General features: G+C 44.9%; 1 protein-coding gene across 3 annotated transcripts in view; it reads left to right on the forward strand.

The window, feature by feature from the left end:
• Nucleotides 1-262: 262 nt before the first annotated feature.
• The window catches only part of pde4bb (phosphodiesterase 4B, cAMP-specific b), a 47,743-nt gene continuing 21,625 nt past the window's right edge, over nucleotides 263-26,380 (forward strand). The window contains exons 1-7 of one of the 3 annotated variants that reach the window (XM_072688413.1): nucleotides 263-395; nucleotides 8,041-8,210; nucleotides 15,183-15,403; nucleotides 20,496-20,690; nucleotides 22,241-22,277; nucleotides 22,389-22,459; nucleotides 22,886-22,935. In XM_072688413.1, coding sequence (XP_072544514.1) covers nucleotides 8,169-8,210; nucleotides 15,183-15,403; nucleotides 20,496-20,690; nucleotides 22,241-22,277; nucleotides 22,389-22,459; nucleotides 22,886-22,935 — 616 coding nt within the window. In that variant the 5' untranslated portion in view covers nucleotides 263-395; nucleotides 8,041-8,168. Of the gene's footprint in view, nucleotides 396-8,040; nucleotides 8,211-15,182; nucleotides 15,404-16,864; nucleotides 17,190-20,495; nucleotides 20,691-22,240; nucleotides 22,278-22,388; nucleotides 22,460-22,885; nucleotides 22,936-26,380 lie in introns of those variants that run through there. The other 2 variants (XM_072688414.1, XM_072688415.1) reach the window with 2 other exon arrangements.

The raw sequence follows: 26,380 nt of genomic DNA on the forward strand, positions 1-26,380 counted from the left end.
AGCAAAATACGCTATGGTGGAGTTTGAGAATTTGGACCAAGCCTTTTTGATGGAATGACCCAGATACGGAGGAACTGGCGATGGCGATGGTGTCCAGGAACTGTTAAGAGATCTGACATGGGCCAGGTCTCTGACAGGAGGTAGGGAGAGAGGGGTGGGGTGGGGGAAAAGAGGCAGAAAGAAAGGAGAGGAAAGGAGAGGATGAGAGGAGGGCTGGTCAGTCATCTTCCAATGGGATAGGAGCAGAGGGAGCAGAGGAAGAGAAGGCACTCTACTCGGGCTCTCGTTTGCTTCCTCCCCCACCTCGTTATTCAGTCTCCATCTCCATCTCTCTCTCTCTCTCTCTCTCCCAGTCTGGTCCAGCTCCTGTTCGACTCACGGCTGAACAACACGAGGTAAGCTCTGTGAAGCAGGGCATTGTTTTGCTACAGACAGATGCTAGATGCTCCGTGGCGTTGAGACAGGGTCTCCCGTTCGTTGCTTTCTCGGTTGTCAACTTTTTTTAGGGGGGCTTTCGTGCTCCAAGTTTTCCCCAAATCAGAGCCTGAATGTCGTGCTAACGCCAAACACGTACTTTTACTGCATTGTTCGGGGTGGTAGTCGGGCTACATCAGAGCTGGTCAGCGTATGCTAGCGCCGACATAACCGCATATTATTATTATTATTATTATTATTATTATTATTATTATTATTATTATTTCATAAGGCCGAATAAAAGCTGAGCAGATAGAGGGTCTGGGTGTTGGGGGAGTTTAAAAAAAAAAATAAAGGTCAGACTTGCTTTTAAAAAGTGGAGCGGAGGGCAGGGGAAGCTCTTGTTTGCGGACAGGTCGTCCTGTGCAGCCTTACGGGAGGAGTGAAGGAAGGTAGCGATGTTTTGACGGGAGTTAACGCGATTAAATGCCCTCTAGACGTCTTGCCCACTTAATAAGCCCGACTTTAGCACACGGATAAGCTTCATTTGCACGCAGCATCGTCGGAGCTAAGACTCGTGTAAGACCGCCGAGATCCACCGAAGCGGTTCGGTACTTGGCGTCGGTTTCCGGCGTTGCTAGGATACGCCGCGATACGGTTCCCCTTAGCAATGTTGTTAGCTAGCTAGCTCCAAACGTTAGCTATCTGTTTCCGTTCACAACAAACCGTTTAATAAACGTTTTATGAAGCTTTTATTAAGTTACGCTCAAATGCCGGGGATTCTTTATAACCCATTCGGATGTAAACAAAGTCATGGCGAATGAAAACAGACTAGCTAGCTAGCTACTTCACCAGATCATTGTTGACAAAAGTATCGGGACACCATGACAGCGTTGTGAGTCCTAGCTAGCTAACACTGTTGGGCCCTTGAGCGAGTCCCTTAACCCTCTCTGCCCCCTGGGCTGCCCCCCAACCCCACCGCTCCGGGCACGTGTGTTCGACCACTATCCTAGTGTGTGTCTGTGTGTGTGTGTGTGTGTGTGTGTGGAGGCCACGTTCCACCCGTGTTCAACACTAGTGGTGAAGATGGTTGCCTTGTCTTGTCATTCGTAGTAGTTCTTCCAAAAATATTACCATAGAGATATTACCAAAGAATTGGAGGAACTAAGTTTTGTCTGAGTTTGGCGTGAGGATTTGATTGCATCCATGCATCTAAAGTCTGAAGGCTCCATGCCCAGTGCCGTCGTGTAGACAGAGGGGTCATAAAGGGCGATGGGACAGTGGAGGGACTTTTTTTTAGAGTTCGGCCAAAAGCTGTTGAGTAGCTTTTCTGATCCAGAACTCCAATCATCCATTATGCCTCAGTACCCGACCTCACTAATGCTCGATCGGCCGAATTCCATCAAATCCTCACAGCAGCGTTCCAGAGTTTAGAGTGAGGCCTTTGCAGAAATGTAGAGGTTGTTTCTGAGGCATGTAATAAACACATAGCAACCATCTTCACTTTCAATGGATGTCAATGTGAATTTAAGTCATTTTGGAGCATTTCGATTGGCCCAGTCATCGTAAAAATTTCACAATTAAAACAAATACAAATTATTTCAAAAAGAAAAACAGATTCGGAGGAATTAAAAAACAAAACAACCGCCCAGTTCGTGGCTGTCGGGGAGTATTTATGATGATGTGATTATTTTGTTACTTAAACTGATATCGATTTCTGGGGACGCTCCTTGTCTAGCAGCAGTTGGGGCTATTTGTAAAGGCTGGCCTGCTGCAGGACTCACAGTTGATTCACAGGACAAAGTCACAGCCAAGGCCATAGCTCACGTGGCCGGGACAGTGTTTTTAAATTGAATTTGGGAATTTCTTACTTCCCAGGAAAAATCGATATTTCCAATAACTGCCATCACCCCGATGTCTAATAGACTGGATGAAATAGATGTAACACCACAGCCCACGGTGCGTCAACAGCTCTCTGGCTGCTGAAATGCTGAAAAGCAAACAGCCTGACCAGCTCAAGATGCTCCAGCTGGTTAAGCTGGTTGACCAGCTCAGCTCCAGACCAGCTTTCGTTTGGGTTGGATGGTCTACCAGCATCTGGATGAAACAGTATGGGGGTGAAAACAAGCAGGTTGATCCGTGTTTTGACATACAGTGTGGTACGCTTCAGATCATGAGCCCTTCTCCACACTCTTCTCTTACCACCGTTCTGGTAGCAGTTAACCTTGGTTTCATCTGCCAAAAGAACCTTGTTCTAGGACTAATCTGGCCTGACTGTTCAGTAGAGGGTTACCAGTGGTTTGCAGCTTGTGGTCAAACCCAGCATACTTCACCAAAGAAGTCCTCGTGATCTTCCAGACCAACTGTCCAATTACTTTTGAGCCTGTGGAAATGGAAAAACCATGTCTGCTGCATATACACTGTCCAAATGTCTGTGGACACCCCTTCAAATGAATGCATCTAGCTACTTTAAGTTTGCACCAACCCTGAGGACTCCCTAAAGCAGATAAACATACACCCATCCTGATGCTTTGGGCAGTGAAGCAGTTGGAATGATGGCTACTTCTGGGATGGGTTGGGGAGTTGGGGACGACATCCTGACCTCACCAATGCACTGAATGCAATCAAATGCTCCTCCAAAATCTAGTGGTCTTCTTTCCTGCTGGACAGTAGAGACAGTTACTCTTTACAGTTACTTTTTTAATAATCTTGATTTCAGAAGAAACAATGAACGAGCAGGTGTCCCAATACTTTTGCCTTTATAAGTTTCTGAAATATCAGTATAATGTCTTACTATTTTGTCAAGTGTTCCTCGCCATGGTCATTACATACAACAGGAATCTGAAGCAGTCCACTGCTGATCAAGACCACCGCACCCTGGCTCTGGAAATTGGATCGATCAGTTCGTTTGGCCTCTTGCATAATAGCTCGTCAACAGCAGCTAAAACAACCAGCAAAAAGTGCTAACAGAGATTTTCCTGACCCAGAGGGCCCAGATGGCCCAGCGTATAATTAGTTTTCCAGGGTGTCGATTCGTGCTCCACATGTACACCTACGTAAAACCAGTACATGAAGCATTGCACTGTGGACAGTAATGACGCATGACATGCCATGACATAGTATTGACCAAGGCTCAGTCGATGAGACAAGCATGTGGAAAGTGTGGCAGGGTCAAATACGCATTAATGCTCTGCTTAACGATGTGGCATTCACTGGTGTGGACAAAAAAGTCTTGGGCCATCTTGCTTTACTGCTATTTTGAGGTCTAATCACAGATGTAAGATGAGGTTTAGGTTGGGGGACTGTGAGGGCCAGGGCAAAAATGACCGCCTGCGCCTCTTGAGGTAGTCCATTGTGGATGTTTAGGTGTGTTTAGGATCATTACCCTCCATTAGGAATGGGAAGAGACCAAGATATTGGAAACTGAAGGTCAGATTAGCTCTATCCGTACCGTATAGCATCAGTAGTTATCTTGGACTGTGTAATGGGCTTAACAGGTACCTTAACCCCTTAACGCAGCAAGGCTTATTACACACTAAGGTGTATTACTTTGTAACTACAGGTGGGTGCGGTTATTCTCTGGTGGTAGACGTTTATGGACCGATGGTCCATAGGCTTGTTATGGGGTTAACCAACCTCCACTTAGTTGGTCCTGCTGTTTCGAAATTGTTACTGTTACATAGAAATAACTTAGTTGTTGTGGAACTACGTTTTGGCTAAAGGCATTTACAGGATTGAAGCATATTCAGTATGAAATTCAGGGTTTATTTTTATTTATTTTGTAAAAACACTCAGGGTCACGGCACCACCGCGACGATATTCCTGTTATATTGCTTAATTCAAACTTTTCTCTGTACTCTGAGAGACTATTTTGTATCTTCATGCACAAAAAAATCACTTAAATGAATAGTTCAATAGAATAATTCAATAAAAAAATGATTACCCTATGAATACACTGCCTGGTGCCTGAGGTACTGTTTTGAGAAGATCTTGGGACTAAAATGTGTTTTTTTAAACAAATTAATGGTGGAGAGAAACATGCAGGGTGCTGTGAAGCAAAATAGTCCCTAAAGAAAACACATTTCTTCAGATTTTCCACTGTTTTACCATCATCAACATTCCTTCACTGGTTCTATTCACCACCACTGTTCTCACCAAACCCACCCCTGAATGAATGAATGTCCCACTGTGGACAGTCACAGCCAATCGGTGGAATTCCCCTCTAATAAGGCTGTCCTCACAGCATTCCGCTTAAAGACCTTTATTACTGTTCACTTCCAGAGAACTGTTGGAATAGTCTGCGAGTCCCGTTAGAGCTCATTAGTGCTGCTTGAGTAAGCCCTGCTAGCGGTAAAGTGTCGCTTACTGGGTTGCTTGCATTGGATTTTAACAACAGGGATGGCAGGGCCAAGCTTCCCCACAGCAGAGTGAATATATATATATATATATAGTAATTTTTTTTATTATTATTTATATATATTTACTTTTATTTATATTTATAATTCACTATGTGAATGGGATTGAATAATAAGAGTCTGCTAATTCCTGAAGGTCTTTTGCAGTCCTTCCGGGGGGGTAGTGGACATTTCCAGCAATCCTACGAGCAGTGCTCCCTGAAAGCGTTCTTGGTCTTCCAGACTTGAACTAACTTGACCCCCACCGTTCCTGCCCTCCTGTTAGCTGCCATTTCTTATTTTACTTTACGAACTGAGGAAACAGGTTCCTGAAAACACTTTGGTATCTTCTGATACCCTTCTCTGTATCCTTCTCCATGTTACTCCAGTGGACGACTGCTCTGCTGTCTAGCAGTTTATTAGCTAACAGTGCTCTCCAAGCCGCCAGTCGAGCTCTTGTATTTCTGTGCAGAATGGAGAGCGGCACTAAACCACACTGCATAGGGGCCACATCACCTTCTTAATGACTTTTTTGAAGTGTCCTTGTGTCATTTGTTACCATGTTGCCATGGTTGCAGTCCTTAAGATCGCCCCCGATTTGTTCCCACAATAAAGGAAAGTCTAAAGCACGTTTGGTGGGTTCCGCGTCTCAATGGCCCGAGTCTCGGGTCTCTCACACTGTCACTTTGTCGTCGCGAGAAAGATTGTATGATTGAAGTGCGAAAGGATCTCCAGCGGCGGTTGCGAACGCTTGCCCGTCTCTTGGACGAGCGGCAATTATTTAAAGGGCCGGCTGGGGCAGCAGAGAAAGTTCCGAGCTGAGCTCTTCATCAGGGACAGCAGCTACTTCATATCTGAAGTGATTCATCCAGCTAGAGTCTTAGAAACTTACTCAATCTGTGAAGGAAGCCGAGGTTTGTAGGTCCCTGTGTGGTTCCTGGAGGTCCTTGCACTAGCTAATACACTAGCTAATCAGAAAGCCAATCCTGAGTGAAAGTGAAAGTTGATCCTCCTGAGATATCGGTGGTGGCATCTTAAGAACATACCCACAATATATCACCTGCTTGGTCATAAATTTCCCAACTGCTGACCAGCTTTGACAGTCTGAGAAGATCCATCGTAACATGGAGTGTGCAAGAGTTCGATCCACAGGCTGGAAGTCCAAGAGAACATTCCTGGCCTTAGTCTTAGTCTTAATTCCTCTGGGAAAGACAGCCATCCTTCTTCCCCCATCACTCTTAAATGAACTGGTTTGGGAAGCAATCTAAGAAACATGGAAGGTGGGATGCCAAGACCAGAGCATAATCTGGAGGAGTTCTCCAGAATCCCTGGGCATGGACTATGGCCCTGCTTAGATCCAGCTAGATATTCCTCAGATTGAGCAGTCTAACAGTGCTCCTCCTGCCTCTGCTAGATTCAGTTTGCTCACGGCTAAAACAAAGACAGTGAAATTGAAAGCAGATTGGTTCCTAATTGACTCGGTTTGGGTACCTTCACTGGTCTGAAACGTGACCAGAAAAGGCCAGACGTCTGAGACGAGTCGCAGGAAGATGCAAATCCATCTATAAAAAAATGAAAAACACTAGACTCAGAATAAAGGGGGATGTAAATGGCCTCATCAGGGCTCTGCTCAAGGGGCCCCGCAATCACATTTTCACACTATTCATGGAATTGGAGTGTGAAGATGGCACAGGGACTCCGCCGAGTTCTCAGACGGCAAATGCTGATGTCTCTAATGAGAAGCTCCTAATAAATAGTTTTTTGGCAGGAAAGACGTCGGAGGAAATTGCATCAGCCTCTGAATAACTGAGTCAAAATGAAGCGTCACCCTTTGGGCTGTTATTAGTGTGGGAAACTTTGCCTGGTTAATCTGAGTCTGGAAACAGTGTTTAGTCAGAAGTCATTTTCCTATCGGAGTGTGAAATTGCTGACAGCATGTAGTACATCTCTAGCAATGGTCTGGAGGACACTGGGCAGAGTTTGAGCCACTTAAAAAAGAGTCTTCTGGACTTCCCCTGGAGCTCCGGCATCTGCTCTCGCTTCCTTTGCTGTACTTTCGGCTTCGGAAGACTTAAAACATAAAAAATGACAAAAGAACTCCATGATTTTGAGGACAATGACTCATTATTATTATTATTATTATTATTATTATTATTAACAAGAGAATGTTTGTGGACACCCCTTCTAATGAATGCATTCAGCTACTTTAAGCTATAGGACTCTCTGGAGCAGATAAACCATCATGAACCTTTCGGCACCATGCTGCCTAATGCCAGGCGTGGGCTAGAGGGGTATAAAGCCCCCCAGCATTGAGCTGTGGAGCAGTGGAAGAACTGTGTTCTCTGGAGTGATGGTGGTGAAGCTCCATCCAATACTTCTGGGATATGTTGAGGAGTTGAGGATGATGAGATGAGGTGGTGATCATCATCCAACATCCTGACCTTAGTAACGCTCTTGTCGCTAAATGCAATCAAATCCTCACAGCAATGCTTCTCCAAAATTTAGTAGAAAGCCTTCAGTAGAGACAGTTACTCCAACAAAAGCAGGATCAACGCTTTCTTTAATGACCTTGATTTCAGAAGAAACGGTAAATGAGCCGGTGTCCCAATACTTTTGTCCATAGAGTGTATCTTAAGATACCTGCAGTTTCCTATCGGAGTGTGAAACACTAGCATGGCGTTTTTTGTCTGATGGTCTGGAGGACACAGGGTAGAGTATAAGCCACTTAAAGAAGAGGCTTCCGGGCTTCCCCTGGGGCTCCGGCATCTGCTCGCACTTCCTTTGTTGTACTTTGAGCTTCGGAAGACTAATGGCTTTTTAAAACATGACAAAAGACCCCAGACTAGTTCAATAACCGTCTGGATGGATTCCCTGCACTGTGGCTTTTTGCCAAAGGTCAACCTGACCTTTCCTCTCAGAGGACACATCGTGGTCCGTCTCTGGCCAGACCTCCATTCTGTATTCCCCCTTTCTTTTTTTTTAAAACTGGTATCACAAACATGGCTCAGCAGAATCCCAGTGGTGCCTGTTATCTTTACCCTTTCAGGCTTTGAAGGTTCGGTCAGTGAGGAACCTGCAGTGGTCATTACAGAGTCCTGTTTTTCTCCTTTTCCCCCGTACCAGTGCTCTCTCTCTGAAACCCTGGCTTTGAGGATGTGGAGCTCCTGAAAGAGGAAGACAGGTCTGACTGTGCTGATGACAGTGTTTTTCTTTTGCTCTCTTCCTGAAACAGCTGTAGTTCTGAAGAACCCGTCTGCATCCAGGACGCCCCCCCCCCCACCCCAAAGGACAGAGTGAGCGAGAGAGAGAGAGCAGGAGAGAGGGAGCAGGGACTCTGCTGGACACCCGTGAGAGGGGAGCATGAAGAAGAGCCGCAGTGTCTTGGCGGTGACGCCCAAAGACGTGAGTTTGATTGACGCTGTCGAATCACGTTTAGATCCCGGAGGGAGCCGCTGGGATTGGAGCCAACTGTGGTTCAGATGATCTCAGCATATAGCCGTACACGTACCTCAGTGTTGTTCGACAACAGTCCTGCGGTGAACGGGAACAGCTGCTGACATGCAGCCGGCCTCGGCGACCTCACCACTGTTCCTTTAGTGGACACATCTGTAGCGAGGACAACAGCATTAGCAGCAGAAGTAACAGCTTTCACATTATTAGGTGAAGGAGTAGTAGATAGTAGTAGTAGTCGTCAGAGGAGGAGGAGCAATGGTAGTAGTACAACAACCAGTAGTAATAGTAATAGCAGCAGTAGTAGAACATGTACTAATAGCTGACGTAGCAGTAGTAGTAGGGGAAGGAGTAGTAGTAGTAGCAGTAGTAGTAGTAGTAGGGGAAGGAGGAGTAGCAGTAGTAGTAATAGTAGCAGTAGTAGTAATAGTAGCAGTAGTGGAAAATGAGAGGAACAAGAAGTAGTAGTAGCAGTAGCAGTAGGGGAAGGAGTAGCAGCAGTAGTAGTAGCAGTAGGGGAAAAAGTAGTAGCAGTGGTAGTAGTAGTAGGGGAAGGATTAGTAGCAGTAGTAGTAGCAGTAGGGGAAGGAGTAGTAGCAGCAGTAGTAGTAGTAGCAGTAGGGGGAGGAGTAGTAGCAGCAGTAGTAGTAGTAGAGGAAGGAGTAGCAGCAGTAGTAGTAGTAGTAGTAGTAGTAGTAGTAGGGGAAGGATTAGTAGCAGTAGTAGTAGCAGTAGGGGAAGGAGTAGTAGCAGCAGTAGTAGTAGCAGTAGCAGTAGGGGAAGGAGTAGTAGCAGCAGTAGTAGTAGTAGCAGTAGGGGGAGGAGTAGCAGTAGGGGAAGGAGTAGTAGCAGCAGTAGTAGTAGTAGCAGTAGGGGGAGGAGTAGTAGCAGCAGTAGCAGTAGGGGAAGGAGTAGTAGCAGTAGTAGTAGTAGTAGTAAGGGAAAGAGTAGTAGTAGTAGGGGAAGGATTAGTAGTAGTAGTGGTAGTAGTAGTAGAGGAAGGAGTAGTAGCAGCAGCAGTAGTAGTAGAGGAAGGAGTAGTAGCAGCAGTAGTAGTAGTAGTAGAGGAAGGAGTAGTAGCAGCAGTAGTAGTAGTAGTAGGGGAAGGAGTAGCAGCAGTAGTAGTAGTAGTAGCAGTAGGGGAAGGAGTAGTAGCAGCAGTAGTAGTAGTAGTAGCAGTAGGGGAAGGAGTAGTAGCAGTAGTAGTAGTAGTAGCAGTAGGGGAAGGAGTAGTAGCAGCAGTAGTAGTAGTAGCAGTAGGGGGAGGAGTAGTAGCAGCAGTAGTAGTAGTAGTAGTAGGGGGAGGAGTAGTAGCAGCAGTAGGGGAAGGATTAGTAGCAGTAGTAGCAGTAGTAGTAGTAGTAGTAGCAGTAGGGGAAGGAGTAGTAGCAGTAGCAGCAGTAGTAGTAGTAGCAGTAATATATAATATACAGTAATATTATTATTATACCTAATAATAATATCTTTCAGGAAAAACCAAAAATGTGCACTACTAGACCCCTGAGTACAAAATTAATTTCACTCACTAATAAACGTATTTAGAGAACACACACACACACACACACCACTTCCATCTTTCTCTTTTGCTGTAAGGCTATGTGTTACGTCTGTAAGGATGCAGATCTGCTGTAACGAGTGTGGAGAGACAGGGAGAGGCAGAGGAGTGTGAGGAGTGTGAGGTGTGAGGTGTGTGTAGTGGACGGCAGTGAGTCAGAGCACATGACCAGCACAACAGACCGGCATCCCACAGGACCTGATGGGCTGGGGTGGAGGGGGGTGGTGGAGCGGGCACTATGTCCATCTGTTTCTCTTCTCTCTGAGGCTGAGAGTGTGTGAGAGTGTGTGAGAGTGTGTATGAGTGTGTGTGAGTGTGTTTATACCAGACAGTCATGCTCACCGGGGGTCTTATTGATTAGCTGGGATATATGGAGCAGAAGCCTGAGGCTCAAACCATTGAAGTCCTACAGTCAATTTCTCACCGCTGAGTTACAGAGCATCCAGACTGGATCTTGGCCTGAACGTATGGTTCTAGAAAAAAGCTTTACTTGCTTTAGAACCTTTATCTTATACAGAAGTTCTCTTTGATCTTTACACGGGGTCACTCTCTCTCTCTCTCTCTCTCTCTCTCACACACACACACAGCTTATCATCTGGTGAAAGAGTCTTCTAATAAAGTGGCCAGTGAGTGGAATCACAAGGTAGGGGTTTCTAATAAAGTGGCCAGTGAGTGGAATCACAAGGTAGGGGTTTCTAATAAAGTGGCCAGTGAGTGGAATCACAAGGTAGGGGTTTCTAATAAAGTGGCCAGTGAGTGGAATCACAAGGTAGGGGTTTCTAATAATGTGGCCAGTGAGTGGAATCACAAGGTAGGGGTTTCTAATAAAGTGGCCAGTGAGTGGAATCACAAGGTAGGGGTTTCTAATAAAGTGGCCAGTGAGTGGAATCACAAGGTAGGGGTTTCTAATAAAGTAGCCAGTGAGTGGAATCACAAGGTAGGGGTTTCTAATAATGTGGCCAGTGAGTGGAATCACAAGGTGGGGGTTTCTAATAAAGTGGCCAGTGAGTGGAATCACAAGGTAGGGGTTTCTAATAATGTGGCCAGTGAGTGGCAGCACAAGGTAGGTGTTTCTAATAAAGTGGCCAGTGAGTGGAATCACAAGGTAGGGGTTTCTAATAATGTGGCCAGTGAGTGGAATCACAAGGTGGGGGTTTCCAATAAAGTGGCCAGTGAGTGGAATCACAAGGTAGGGGTTTCTAATAATGTGGCCAGTGAGTGGCAGCACAAGGTAGGTGTTTCTAATAAAGTGGCCAGTGAGTGGAATCAAAAGGTAGGGGTTTCTAATAAAGTGGCCAGTGAGTGGCAGCACAAGGTAGGTGTTTCTAATAAAGTGGCCAGTGAGTGGAATCAAAAGGTAGGGGTTTCTAATAAAGTGGCCAGTGAGTGGAAGCATAAGGTATGTGTTTCCAATAAAGTGGCCAGTGAGTGAAAGCACAAGGTGTGTTTCCAATAAAGTGGCCAGTGAGTGGAATTGCAAAGTATGTGTTTCCAATAAAGTGGCCAGTTAGTGGAATTGCAATGTAGGTATTTCCAATAAAGTGGCCAGTGAGTGGAAACATAAGGTATGTATTTCCAATAAAGTGGCCATTGAGTGTAAGCCCGAGGTAGAGACAATTAGGACCAGTCATGGGCAGGTGGAGGTCTCTGAACAAACAAGGCAGCGATTAGAAGTTCTGAGAAGTTCTGAGAAGCTCTGAAAGCGTACGAGCTCCATCCACGGCGTCGGTTTGGCCCAAAACCTGCTGTTTTGCTTGGAAATGTCGTGTTTGTCTGAAGCTTCCATTACTAAAGAAACGAACTTCGGATACCGAACATGATTTGCTGATGGGTTTCACTGCCAAACTTTTCCTTTAATCACTGCTTCTCAATTGCTGTTGACCTACAGAGGTGGATGAGTGCGCCTCTCCTAAAGCCGTGCTCTGACTTGATTGCAGTAGATGAAAGCGTCAGTGGCTTCCCGTACGTCACCGGAGCGCCCTAGTCTGCCTCGGCAGTTCCGCCGGCTTTGAGTGTATTCTTCCCCACACCATTACTCAAGCTTCAATCAGGTCTCATTGTAAAAAAAGGAAGGCAGAGTGGTTGCCATGGTAACGAGATTTGCTTCTGATTAGCCGATGCCCGACCCTGATGTTTTACTCGTCTGCCGGGTTCATCTCGGTGATGGACGTAAAGAGACATTAGGGCTCATGCGTGATGCTCGGAGTGTGCGTTCGGGAGAGTGGCTTTGTTTGTGTTGGGCTTCACCGCTCGCTTTCAGAGCCTCTGTTTTTCTTCTTCTCCTTCTTAGAAGCACCGGCAGCTCTGAGGTCCTTTCGAGGCTCCTGTTTGTCTTCGTGGCCATTTATGGAGTGTAGCTTCACTTCCAGTAACTGAGCACGAGCAATTGCAAAGGCTTTCTTAATCTCTCTAAAGGCCACTTTATCAGAAACCTCTGCCTTGTAGTTCCACCTTGCCGATGTACGGACTATAGAATATCCTCATCAGTGAAACACCAAGTGGAAAGAAGGGTTTTTTTTAATAAAGTGGCCAGTGAGTGGAAGCACAAGGTAGGGGGTTCTAATAAAATGGCCAGAGAGTGGAATCACTAGGAAGGTGTTTCCAATAAAGTGGCCAGAAAGTGGAATGACAATGGAAGTGTTTCTAATAAAGTGGCCAATGAGGAAACATGAACTAGGGGTATCTAAAAAGTGGCCAGTGAGTGGAATCACAAGGAAGGTGTTTCCAATAAAGTGGCCAGTGAGTGGGAATACAAGGTAGGGGTTTCTAATAAAGTGGCCAGAGAGTTTAAGCACAAGATAGGAGTTTCCAATAAAGTGTCCAAAGAGTGGAAGAACGAGCTAGGGGTTCCTAATAAAGTGGCCAGTGAGTGAAAGCCCAGGCAGATGTTTCTATTAAATTTGTCAGTGAATGGAATCACAAAGGAAGTGTTTCTAATAAAGTGGCCAGTATTAGGTCCATTACTTAATAAATAGAGCGGGTGGGGGGGGTGGTCTTAATCCTTTCCGATGGTCTTTCTCAGAACCCGGAATGGCGGAGCTGTCAGGACTAATGTATGTTTATATGAGCTTAAAGTCAACAGAGCTGCAGTGAGGGCTACAGCTCGGGGCTGTGATGTGTTGGCACCAGCCAGACGTCTGCTTTATGTGTCTGGTTGTCTGAGATGAAACGGAGCAGAATGGGATCAATCTACAGCTGGATGAAACAGAGCCGCGGCTGTTTGGGGAAAAAGACGCAGGCAGAATTCAGTAGCGGGCCGCCCAGCGCCGGTGAGACAGATTTAGAGCCTGGCCTACAGGAGCGGTCACCCCCAATTACATGTATGTGCTTCATTAACGTCTGTCTGTCTATCTGTCTGTCTATCTGTCTGTCTATTCATCTGTCCATCTATTTGTCTGTCTGTCTATATTTGTCTACCTATCTATCTAGCTATCTGTCTGTCCATCTATTGGTCTGTCTGTCTGTCTATCTGTCTATCTATCTAGCTATCTGTCTGTCCATCTATTAGTCTGTCTGTCTGTCTATCTGTCTGTCTATTCATCTGTCCATCTATTTGTCTGTCTATTTGTCTGTCTGTCTATATTTGTCTATCTATCTATCTAGCTATCTGTCTGTCCATCTATTGGTCTGTCTGTCTGTCTGTCTGTCTATCTATCTATCTATCTATCTATCTATCTATCTATTCATCTGTCTATCTATCTGTCTGTCTACATTTGTCTATCTATCTGTCTATCTATCTATCTATCTATCTATCTATCTGCCTGTCCATCTATTGGTCTGTCTATCTATCTATGTATCTGTGTGTCTGTCTGTCTGGCTATTTGCGGGCTTTCTATTTGTCTGTCTGTCTATAGATCTGTTTGTCTGTCTCTTTCTCTTCTCCACACACACACACACACACACACACACACACTCTCTCCTTGCACTGTCTCTCTCACACACTTGATCAGGCGGTATTGGAGGAGTTTCCTGGTATTGCGCCCCCCCGCTCCAGTTCCGTGGGTAATTTTGACAGGGCAGTAAAGTCAGTTGATGGCGATGTGCGCTGGACGTGGTCACGCATTTAAAGTGGAGCGTTATTCATGAGGCCCAGCGAGCGGCGAGCCATCACAGCAAACCACAGCGCCCATAAAACAGTCAGCTCACAGGGTCAGAGCACTGCGGAAGTGTCAGCATTTAAAAAGCAGCGCTGATCCATCAGCCCAAATACTCCTTCCTCCTTCCACAGCTCACCCAAGCCAGCAAGGATTCTCCTCTTTATGGTGGGCTCATGAATAATTGAAGAGATGGTAAAGCTGGTCAGCTAGCGTTAGCATTTAGCCTATCACAGATACCACCTCGCTCCCTCTGCTTCCTTGCTCTCGCTTTTGACTCCCCCTTATTGGGACCAGGCCTTAACCAAAGCCGCTGATGAGGCCTGGTTTTGTGAAGCAGCCCTTTTCCGATGTCTGGCTGAAGTCTGAAGGTGATATGAAGTCATCTCCTGAAGTCGGGTCAAGACTGTGATGTAATAGTTTTGGGGATTAGGAATCAGGCAGTTTTCCAGCTATTTGTACTCTTACAGTTCCACTATTCAAGGGGTGGATCCACATATTAGGCAGCAAGTGAACAGTCAGTCCTTGAAGGTGATGAAGATGTTGAAGCAGGACAGATCACCAAACTGTGATGTTCTAGAGGTCAGAACATCTCCAAAACATCAGGCAGGTCTTGTAGGGTGTTTTCGGACCGCAGTGGTCAGTACCTACCAAAAGTGGTTCAAGAAAGGACAACTGGTGAACCTGCAATAGGATCATGGGCACCTCACTAAGGCTCACTAATGCTCATGGAGGCCCAGCCCACCTCACAACTTACAGGAGGTCTTGTGGAGTCCATTGTGGTGGCACATGGGAGGACCAACAGTAGTGCTAATGTTTTGGCAGATCCCCACTGTAAATGTTTTATTGAAGCCCAAACTAGTTCATACTGACTCTCTATGGCTCCTCTGAAGAGCAGCTCGTCTACCTTTATAGTATTACAGCACCCCCTAGTGTTCAAACTCTCACAGTTCACTTAATTGAACCCCTACTTTATAGCTCCACTTTACTACAGACATAGAGTTACAGTCACAGATTATCAGCCTCCTTCTACCCCATTCATCACTGGTCAGTTTCTGACCACAGGGCTGCTGATGATGGTCCATGGTCCACAACAGTGACCCTGAGCGTAGCAGAGAGTGGGTCCACCCCCCAAAACTAGCCACGGCTGCAGAGCTACAGTCTCTGACTGGACACCAGCAAGGTGGAGCTACAAGAGAGGGGTTTCTGATAAAGTGGCCAGGGGAAGTGAGCATGTTTGGCCTTCTGTAATTGTACTGTGTTCCGTCCCTTCAGGACAGCAAGGAGCTCCCAGCATGCCCCTCCGCTGGGGCCACTCTGGGCGCGGATCTCCGCCGCTGCTGCCGCCGTCACTCGGGGACGCTGGTGCTGCCGCCGCTGTCATGGCGTCAGGCAGAGAGGAGTCGGACTCCTGAGGATGACTACATGAGCCGGCCGACCTCACTGGTCTTCACCACAACTCCTCGAATTGACATCACTCCAGTGGCTCCGGACAGGTGAGATGGGGCACTGGGGCACTGTTGTGACGATTTGATTGCAACCAGCCAGGAGAGCATCACTAAGGACAGGTACAGATGTTGGATGATTGAGGTGTTAGGTGGAGCCCCATCACTCCACAGATCAATGCTGGGGGCTTTATACCCTTCTAGCTGACACTTGGCATCGGGTGTGCTGACTTTCGGCCTGTGAAAGGGCCCTGTTTTGTTGGTCAGTGCTTGGCAAAAAACTTGTGGACCTTAAAGTAGCCAACAGCACTTGTTAGTAGGGGTGTCTGTGAACTTTTGGACATAGTGTATAAAGCCCTCAGAGACCCTCTTGCTAGGTCCGTTGATGTGGTTGGCAGCCACCCTCTAACCCTAATCAGCCCTAAAAGTGTTTCTAATAAAGTGGCCAGTGAGTGAAAGCACAAAGTAGGTGTTTCTAATAAAGTGGCCAGTGAGTGAAAGCACAAGATATGGGTTTCTAATAAAGTGGCCAGAGAGCGAAAGCACAAAGTAAGTGTTTCTAATAAAGTGGCCAGTGAGTGAAAGCACAAAGTAGGTATTTCTAATAAAGTGGCCAGAGAGCAAAAGCACAAAGTAGGTGTTTCTAATAAAGTGGCCAGAGAGCGAAAGCACAAGGTATGGGTTTCTAATAAAGTGGCCAGAGAGCGAAAGCACAAAGTAAGTGTTTCTAATAAAGTGGCCAGAGAGCAAAAGCACAAAGTAGGTGTTTCTAATAAAGTGGCCAGTGAGTGGAAGAAGCATAATGTAGGTGTTTCTAATAAAGTGGCCAGAGAGTGAAAGCACAAGGCAGATGTTTCTAATAAAGTGGCCAACCAGTGAAAGCACAAAGTAGGTGTTTCTAATAAAGTGGCCAGTGAGTGGAAGCACAAGGCAGTTGTTTCTAATAAAGTGGCCAACCAGTGAAAGCGCAAGATAGGTGTTTCTAATAAAGTGGCCACCGAGGAAGCACAAGGTACGTGTTTCTGATAAAGTGGCCACTAAGGAAGTACAAGGTGGTGGTATATAATAAAGTGGGCATTGAGCCTCATTTAATTGACCTCTGAAACCACTGCAGCCACAAGATGGCGATGTTCTCAGCGAAGTGTCCTTCTGTGACGGTCCGGGTTCAGATTGCCCTCTTTTCTATTTTTGAACCTTTTTTTAATCCCACAAATTCAGAACGGCCCGTGTAAGCCCACTCTCGCACAGCACAGAATATTAATGTGACCCACTTCTGTCCAAACGGGGTCGTTTTTCCTGCACACCTGTTCTCCTGCGTCAGAACCGTGCCTCAGTTACGCCTGGACTTCGAAAGTGTCTGAGCTCAAGTGTCGTCTCCATGGCGGATGCTGAACTTTCTACAAAAGCACGTGTCATCAGGGATAAGGGCGAAGGCTTGGCAAGCCCAAAGGAGAGAGAGAGAGGGGGGGAGAGAGAGGGAGAAGGCTGGAGGAGTGAGGAACGAGGGAAGAGGGCAAGATAGAGAGCAAAGGCAAGGAGGGAGAAGCCCGGGACGTTCTGGTGACAGCAGAGGAGCGTCGAACAACTCCGTGCAGACCTCCACAGCTGGACAGGGATCTGAAGCCCGGGCTCATGGAGCCGAGTTCCAGTGGCATGGATTTGAACCAGGAGTCAGAACCGAGCTCCAGGAGGCAGAGGGTCCAGCTGAAGTTGGATTCGGACTCTCAGTCTAACCTGGTGGAGCAGGACGGTGCCTCGTTCCGGAAGCTACTGGTCAAGAAGACCTTCCGGCAAAGACGGCGCTTCACTGTGGCCGTTTCTCACACATGGTAAGAAGGTACTAAAATCGCTGCCCGGAAAGAGTTAGCAATCCTGATCTACCTCTTAAATGTACACCCATAATAAGGGTTCTTCAAGGGTTCTGTAGTAATGCCAATGGTTCTATGTAGACTTACGGAACCACTTGAATGCAGAAATAGACCATTACCTGGTTTGCCTGGTTAGACGATTCAGAACAGTACTTAAAAAGGGGTTCTCTTCACATTAGTGGAACCATTTTTGGTCATATATGGAGCCTTTTTAAAGGAACACATCACAAACATGGTGGAGGTAGTTTCCTCAACAATGTACAGTGAGAGCTAGCCAGGCTAAAGTACAGCTTCCAAACATGGTGGAGGTAGTTTCCTCAACAACATACAGTGAGAGCTAGCCAGGCTAAAGTACAGCCTCCAAACATGGTGGAGGTAGTTTCAGCAACAACTCACAGTGAGAGCTAGCCAGGCTAAAGTACAGCCTCCAAACATGGTGGAGGTAGTTTCATGCACAGCAAAACAACTCCATATACATTCCCAGCAGCTGATGTTTCATTTACCATAGATGTGAGGGTCAACACAGAACCCTTTTTTCACTGGTCATAAGTATTTGGACACAGATATTTGGATGCACTTAGGTTGGGAAACAGAGACGTGTAGAAGGCTTGTATGAAAAATGACTTTCAATTCAACGTACACTGATATGAAGTTGGAGGACTCTCATTTGATGTAGGAGACGTGGAGGAGACTAACGTTATTCTGTGGGTGCTGCCGCCCTCCGGACATCTAGCCCCCTGGGATACCCTTAATATCTTTAGCTTGCCAGATACGATGACCATGCAGTTTCGGTCGAAACTAGATCTGGAAAAGCTCGGCGCTGAGCTGCACACACACACACACACATGCTCTGAGATACACTGCCTGTCAGAACTTTGGAGAATTTCTCTTTTACCGTGATGTTTACTGCTGTTGTCTTTCAAACAAGCTAAATATTTGGACAAAAGTATTGGGACACCTGCACATTCATAGTTTCTTCTGACTTATCCTGCTTTTGTTGGAGTAACTGTCTCTACAGTCCAGAGAAGAAGGCTTTCTAGATCTTCTAGATTTTGGAGAAGCATTGCTGTGGGGATTTGATTGCGTTCAGCAACACAGGTTTTACTGAGGTTAGAGTGTCGGATAATCACCCAACTCATTCCACCCAAAAGTATTGGATGGAGCTCCACCATCCATCATTCTAGAGAACACAGTTCTTCCACTGCTCCACAGCTTCTCATGCTGGGGGGCTTTATACCCCTCTAGCCCACTCTTAGCATTAGGCAGCATGGTGCCAATAGGTTCACCAGTGTTGATCTGCTGCAGAGAGTCCTATTCTATTGGCAGAACTTCTTCTCTACAGGGACTAGACAAGCTGTGTGTGTGCATTTGCACATCTGAGTCAGCAGCAATGGGTGCAACTTAAAGTAGCTGAATACATTTACTACAAGGGGTGTCCACAAACATTTGGACATATAGTGTAGCTATTAGCAAACATATGCAGACTGTGCTAACTGTGAGTATACGCCGCTTCAGCACTGCCTCATGTTCATTAAAATATGTGTTCCTCTGTATGAGGAGTGGATTTTACCACAGCAATGATTAGACAAGTTGGATTTGTTCCAAAATTCCTTCTAAAAGCACAGACTGAAGCTCTTTTGTTCCAAACCTGGTTTAAACATCTGGGTGGTTTGGGTGCTAATGGGTGCTAAAGTCACAACAGGTCAGGGGAGCTTTGGCTGCTTTGGCTGCTCATGGCCTCACTTCAGGACGAGTCTACTGTTGAAAGAACCTCATGAATATTTCAAATAAACGTGGCTTTGTGGGGAATTAGCTTTGCTTTTTATTGCTCCTAGTCTACAGGAACTCCAGGAATTGTTTTCGGTGACCATTTCCTCGTACCAGAGTACAATTATGACGCACCTGGCAAGTCAAATTCTGCCATCCATCAACACCACGCAAAACCTGTTCAACTCAAATGAAGTTGAAGGTTGTGGAGATGCACAGATTAGTAAATTATTATTATTATATTATAAAATAATTTCAGATGACTGGTCCACACTACAAATAATAACTTATAAATATATTTATTTTGTATATATATATATATTGAAATTGGTCATCTTTTAAAAATAGGACATATATTTCTACTGTATATCAACATATACTAAACATATATATGTATGTATTTCTGTATTTTATTTCAAATAATAAACAATACAATATTAAGAAACAGTATATTACATTACATTAGTATATGTTCTAATACAGCAGAAATGTATGTCCTATATTTAAAAAAATACCAAATAAAAAAAGATATATATATATATATATATAAATCAAAAATCATTTTCAAATAAGGGATTTTCACATATGGAAATATTCCATATATGTACATATATGTATTTACCCATCAATCAAAAGGATCTGTATGATCCATATTTTATGCATGTGTCTAATATCTCATATTTACATATCGTCGTTGTCCAATGAAAAACATGTATCTCCAAAATGGTGATTTTACAGGAGAATGGAAGTCAGTGTAACATAGGATTGTATTCTAAGTAATTAAGAGCTTTTCTAGTGGTCCATTCATTCATTGGTCCAGTTATCTACACCGTGTACAGAAGCAGCGACAGGGTTCAAACCATGGAGAAAACTAAAAACGGACAAAAATGGAGATGCATGGTTTTGTAGTTGGACAGCAGTGATATGTGTAAAATATATATGTATATACTTTGAAATATACTTACAGTACTTATAGTACTGTACTACTTTAAATAAGATCTGCACGTGATTTGGGTTACTTCAGTCCGAACTGGTCTTGCAGACAGAACCAGCAGTGGGTTTTAGCTCTAGAAATGGGAAAGCTGTGAACCAGAGCAGCAGATTCCAGCTCTTGCTCAACTCTCTCAGTGTGTCTTAAGTTGTCCTGTGAATGGTCAGCAGGCTGTGTGGGCCAGAGCTCAGTGTCGTTTACCCTAGTCCCCCTTCACCCCGACACAGGCACTCTGAGAGGGTGGACGTTTTCTGCCCTGACTCATTTGACACATTAGGACATCGCCCTTCCGACTTCTGGTTGCAGATACAGATACTGTAATCTAACTGTGAATTACTGTAAATCAGCAGTGGACTGACGGTCTAGGAACTTCAGAACACACATATAAGCACTGAATAATGTTCTCATAAATCAACTCTGGACGTAATGATCATTAGTCATGAAAGATGCAGGAAGCCCTCCCAGTGCTGGTAGTGTCAAGTAAGAACTGAGGTCCTGTCTGTGTGCTCTGCTGTAGTTTGGAGGTGGAGAATGGCCCATCAGTGGGTTGCAGTCCGCTGGAGCTGCAGCTATCCCCCGGCTCGGGCCTGGTGCTGCACCCCAGTATGGCCGGACATGGTCAGCGCCGGGAATCCTTCCTTTACCGCTCGGACAGCGACTACGACCTGTCACCCAAATCTACCTCCCGTAACTCTTCCATCGTGGGCGAACTGTGAGTAGAACACTCTGCTCTCTCTGCTGTTCACAAGATTATCTCAGGCCAGGAACGCAACATTCTATTGGTTAACTAACATTTAAATTTTAATAAACCCACTAACGCAAAATCATAACAAACCCACGAACGTATAATTATAACAAACCCACTAACACAAAATTATAACAAACCCACTGATGCAAAATCATCGCATACTCACTAACGCAAAATTATAACAAACCCACTAACGCAAAATTATAACAAACCCACTAACGCAAAATCATCGCATACTCACTAACGCAAAATTATAACAAACCCACTAACGCAAAATCATCGCATACTCACTAACGCAAAATTATAACAAACCCACTAACGCAAAATCATCGCATACTCACTAACGCAAAATTATAACAAACCCACTAACGCAAAAACATAACAAACCCACTAACACAAAATTATAACAAACCCACTAACGCAAAATCATCGCATACTCACTAACGCAAAATTATAACAAACCCACTAATGCAAAAACATAACAAACCCACTAACGCAAAAACATAACAAACCCACTAACGCAAAATTATAACAAACCCACTAACGCAAAATTTTAATAAACCCACTAACGCAAAATTATAACAAACCCACTAACGCAAAATTATAACAAACCCACTAACGCAAAAACATAACAAACCCACTAACACAAAATCATAACAAACCCACTATCGCAAAATTATAACAAACCCACTAACGTAAAATCATAACAAACCCACTAACGCAAAATTATAACAAACCCACTAACGTAAAATCATAACAAACCCACTAACGTAAAATCATAACAAACCCACTAACGCAAAATTATAACAAACCCACTAACACAAAATTATAACAAACCCACTAACGCAAAAATTATAACAAACCCACTAACGCAAAATTATAACAAACCCACTAACGCAAAAACATAACAAACCCACTAACGCAAGTATATTAAATCAGATCACTAACACTAAATTATCTCAGACCAGAAATGCTCTCTCAGCTCACTAATGCAAAATTAATACAAACCCACTAACGCAAAATTATCTCAGGCCAGAAACGCAAAATTATCTCAGCTAATGAACTATAGTGGGCCACTAATGCAGAATTTGATTATGAAATGATGTAAGCAGTGAAAGAAAAGCTTTTTATCACAGGTTTTGTTCCAGTAACATGTAAAACCCTCTTAGAATCAATTTTTTCTACAAGTTTGATTTTTAAATATCGAATAATATAAAACGTTCATAATGATTTACATTCTGTAGTGACAGGTATAGTTAGGTATAGTATAGTTATAGTTAGAGATCAGTTCAGAATTTGAGTCCTACCATTAGCAAATGTGAGAAATAAAAAAGATTAAATGACATTCTTTCATTATTACGTTATTAGTAAGTATTCATTTAAATCTCTATTCCAGCTGCTATTTTATTACTATTTTATTTGCATTGCTATTTAGACCGTCCTTCACCACACAAGTAGTTTTCTATCTGTTCACGTCACAAATCAAGCTCACACCTTTACTGTTTGGTTCTCAGACATGGTGAAGACCTGATAGTCACGCCTTTCGCTCAGGTAAGTGTGTCACTCACAGTCACAGTCAGTCACGTTCATCCAGTCCAGTGATTTACCGAACTGCTTCAGTACAATGTGCCTAATGCCACGTTTCGTCTCCCTGAACTGCAGGTGCTTGCCAGTCTGCGCACAGTCAGGAATAACTTCAGCGTTTTGACCAACGTGCCGTGTCCCTCCAGCAAGTGAGTCCTGCTTTCCTCTCCGTAACAGTGCACTTAACAGAATGACCATTAGAGGGCACACTCACTTAAGCGTTGTCAGCTGTTCAGGCTGGTAATTTGCACTGGCTGGAACGTTTTACCCTCACTGTAACGGAACACCATCACATCTGCTTTATAGGACACCCACCCCTACAATCATAATAAGTCATTTACATCATTTCCAAAATAAAACACGTCATTTTCACAAGCACCATTTGTTTTTTTTACATAACTGACATCATTTTCCCAGGTATCTGACACCATTTTCCAATAGAATTGACATAATTTTCCCAGTAAGTCATTCAGAACTGGCTTGTTTAAATTGTGTAAAAAAAACATGTTATTTCTATATTTATTTATGATTATTATTTATTTTTATTCACTTGAACTGTGTTTCGCGTCCTTCAGGAGATCTCCAGTGACCACTCAGCCTCCTCTAGCTAGAGCCTCTCAGTCAGGTAAGCTGTTACATCACTGTGGAGTGGCTACAGGGTGAAAGCTGCAGAATCTGTATGAAATAAACTGCTGGGCTGTTGGTTTTTGGGGGGATTTTTTCGGTGAGCGCTCTGACTAACCTCCCTGTGGGTGTTTGGATGAATCAGGGATCGAGGCAGTCGAGGTCAAAGTAATACAGGTCAGTCTTTAACCATGTCATCAGAGGTCGACCAATGTGGGTTCTTCATATCTTCCAGTCTAAATACACTCAAGGGGGGCTCGTATCACAAGTGAATGAGGGAGGGGGGATTAGGACTATTCTAAGGGCCTATGACTCACAAGGGCCCTAGGAAATGTATTAATTGCAGGAATGCATGAATTGTATTTTGGCAGAATTGTCAGGGCTGATTTGTTAGTGCAGTAAGAGGTGATATGATGGTCATGTGACACAGGCCTACATCGTGGAGCACTTACTATAGCCGTGTTTGTTCGTGGTCATTAACCTCTGTTTATTTAACATGCCAGTCGGCACCAGTGCTCCCGCAGCGACTCCCTCCAACAGTCAACAGCTTGTTTTCTTGGGCTTTGTTAAGCCTGACCCACATCTGACTTGAAAGAAGAATAGTGACCATAAATCTTACAAGAAGAGAGAAGTGAGAGTGTGAGTATGTGTGCAAGATGAGGGAGAGATAATGTGTGTGTGTGTGTGTGTGTTGGGGGGATGTGAAAGTGTGTGTGAACCACATTATGATGCATCAGTTAGACCTTTCTGCGCAGCAAAACCACAAAGAAAAGCAATGTGTGTGAAAGTGTGGGGGAGAGTGGAATGAGGTGTGTGTGTGTGTGTGTTTTAATGTGTGTGTGTGTTTGACGTATTCCAAAGTTTAACGTGGTTATGAGTGAGGTTTTAGGTTTTGAAGTTTTGCCCAAATGCTTTTTATTGGTGTAGCGTGCTGCGCTTGTTTGGCTGGGGGACGGAACCCTGGTCTGTCCCTGCTACTACCATTACCATAAAGATGTGTGTGTACACACACACACACACACACACACACATTTATATACACACATATTAGGAAAAGCCATGTGATTGATGCAGATTTCAAACCCTGTCCCAACAAACAGCTGCCGTTAGGTGGTAGTAACTTCAGGCTCCTGCAGATGGCGCTGCACGAGGATGATGGCGCTATAAATACCTGCGGGGTGTGTGATAGGATTCATGGATGGAGAAGGGTGCAGTACAGGGCAGTGAGGGTCTCATTGGATGTGTGGAAAAAGGGTCGCAAAGCAGATGCAGTTAATGATTGGCTAGCATTAGGGCGTGGCCAAAGACTATAGTGTAGCTGAATCTGCAGGTGTATGGAAGCTTACGGTCATATGGGTCTACCAGCAGTGGCAGAGATCCTTACAGTCTACAGGACACTCCCTTTATTCTCCTCTTTATTTTTCAGCAGAAGGTAGTTCTTCTAGAAGATCTACAAGGTCTGGAAGGTCTAGAAGGTCTGGTAGCAAAGCCATGAAACCCGGCGGCAGTCCCTGTCCGTCAGCTTCGTCTTTCAGCCCCAATTCTGAGGAGAGTTTCCTGACGACTGTAGGGATTTTGCCACTGCTGGTAGACCCGTATGACCATACGCTCTATGGTCTTTAGCCACGCACAGTGCAGTCACTCCTTTTAGCCAATCATTAACTACATCTGCTTTGTGATCCATTTTCCACACATCAAACAAGACCCTCACTGCACTGTACTGTACTCTTCTCAATGTCTGAGCCCTGTCATACCCTGCAGGTATTTATAGCGCCATCTGCAGGAGCCTAAAGCTACTACAACCTTAAACACGCAAGCTGACTGATAATTTTGTAGTTTTACAGTAACGCAGATAAACACTAAGTACGATTCTGGTGTGTGTGTGATGTAGATGTTCAAGCCAGGTGATGGTTGTATGAGTGAGTGAGTAAGTGAGGCAGGATTGCGGAGTAGAGGGGGAGGGCAGGGGATTGTGGGTTGTTTTGGTTCCTGTTTCGTGGTCTCTGATGCCTCATTGACGTCAGCTGCCGCCCACCCACCAGCTCCCTCATTTCCTGTCGGCATCAACTGGCACCACTCACAGCTCAGGAAGGAAAACACACACGCATACTCACACACACACACACCTTCACTGCTGTGCACACACACATACACACACTCTCACATTAAAAGCGTTTGGGTGTGTGTCAGCCCGGCTCACGTTTTTCAGTGGAAAGCAGCGTGGTCCTCTCCCTCACACGCTGAGATGACTCCGCTGTTATGCCAAACAGCCTCGACTCGTTCGGTGTCTAAACTTCTGTTGTTTTATGCTGGAGCTACGAGGCTAACGTAGCTAGCAACTAATGGAAGCTTATGTACACCAGTTAGCATCATGATGAGTCTAGAGCTGGAAGTGTTCTTCGAATGGTAAACGGACTACGTGCCATTGAACTGAACAGGCAGTGATACAGGCTACCATGCTATCTGTTGACCAATCATAGTCAGTGGGAGGTCTCAGAACAAACACTGCAGTCATTAGAACCAATCACAGTCACAAAATTGGAAATTAGGACCATCACCGTCAGCAGAAGGCCTAGAACAAATTAAGCGATGTGCAGGAGCAATCACATTTAGGGGGAGGAGTCTAAGAACAAACAAGTTGGAGATTAGGACCAATCACAGTCAGACGGAGTCTCCGTGTAATCGCAGTTGGAGGATTAGAACCAATTACTATTAGGGGGAGGAGTCTGAGAACAATCAAGGTAGTGATTAGGATTAATCAGTGTCAAGAGGAGGAGTCTCAGAACAAATGAGGTGGCGATAGGACCAATCACAGTTGGAGGAGGAGTCTCAGAACACACACACATTACAGTGATTAGAACCAATCACAGTCAGGGGGAGGAGTCTCAGAACAAACAAGATGGAGATTAGGACCAAGCACCAATCAGTCAGATGGAGTCTCTGAGTAATTGCAGTCGGAGGATTAGAACCAATCACTATCAGGGGGAGGAGTCTGAGAACAAACAAGGTGGAGATTAGGACCAATCACAGGCAGAGGAGGAATCTCAGAACAAACATCACAGTAATTAGGACCGACCACGATCGGCAGAAGGTCTAAAACAAACAAAGAGGTGAGTAGGACCAATCACAACCAGGGGGAGGAGTTTCAGAACAAATTAGGTACGAATTAGGAGTAATCACAACCAGGGGGAGGAGTCTCAGAACAAACGAGGTGGATATTAGGACCAATCACAATCAGAGGGAGGAGTCTCAGAACAAATTAGGTATGGATTAGGAGTAATCACAATCAGAGGAGGAGTCTCGGAACAACAACGCAGAAACTCGAACCAATCCTAGTCAGGGGGCGGAGTCTCAGAACTAGCATCACAGTGATTACTACTAATTGTTTTGTGCTAATTGGAAGTTCATTTCACCACCTCGGCTCCAGCACAGACACGTCTTGAGGG

The sequence above is a fragment of the Salminus brasiliensis genome, chromosome 9, assembly GCF_030463535.1.
Source record: "Salminus brasiliensis chromosome 9, fSalBra1.hap2, whole genome shotgun sequence".
Classification (NCBI taxonomy): Eukaryota; Metazoa; Chordata; class Actinopteri; order Characiformes; family Bryconidae; genus Salminus; species Salminus brasiliensis.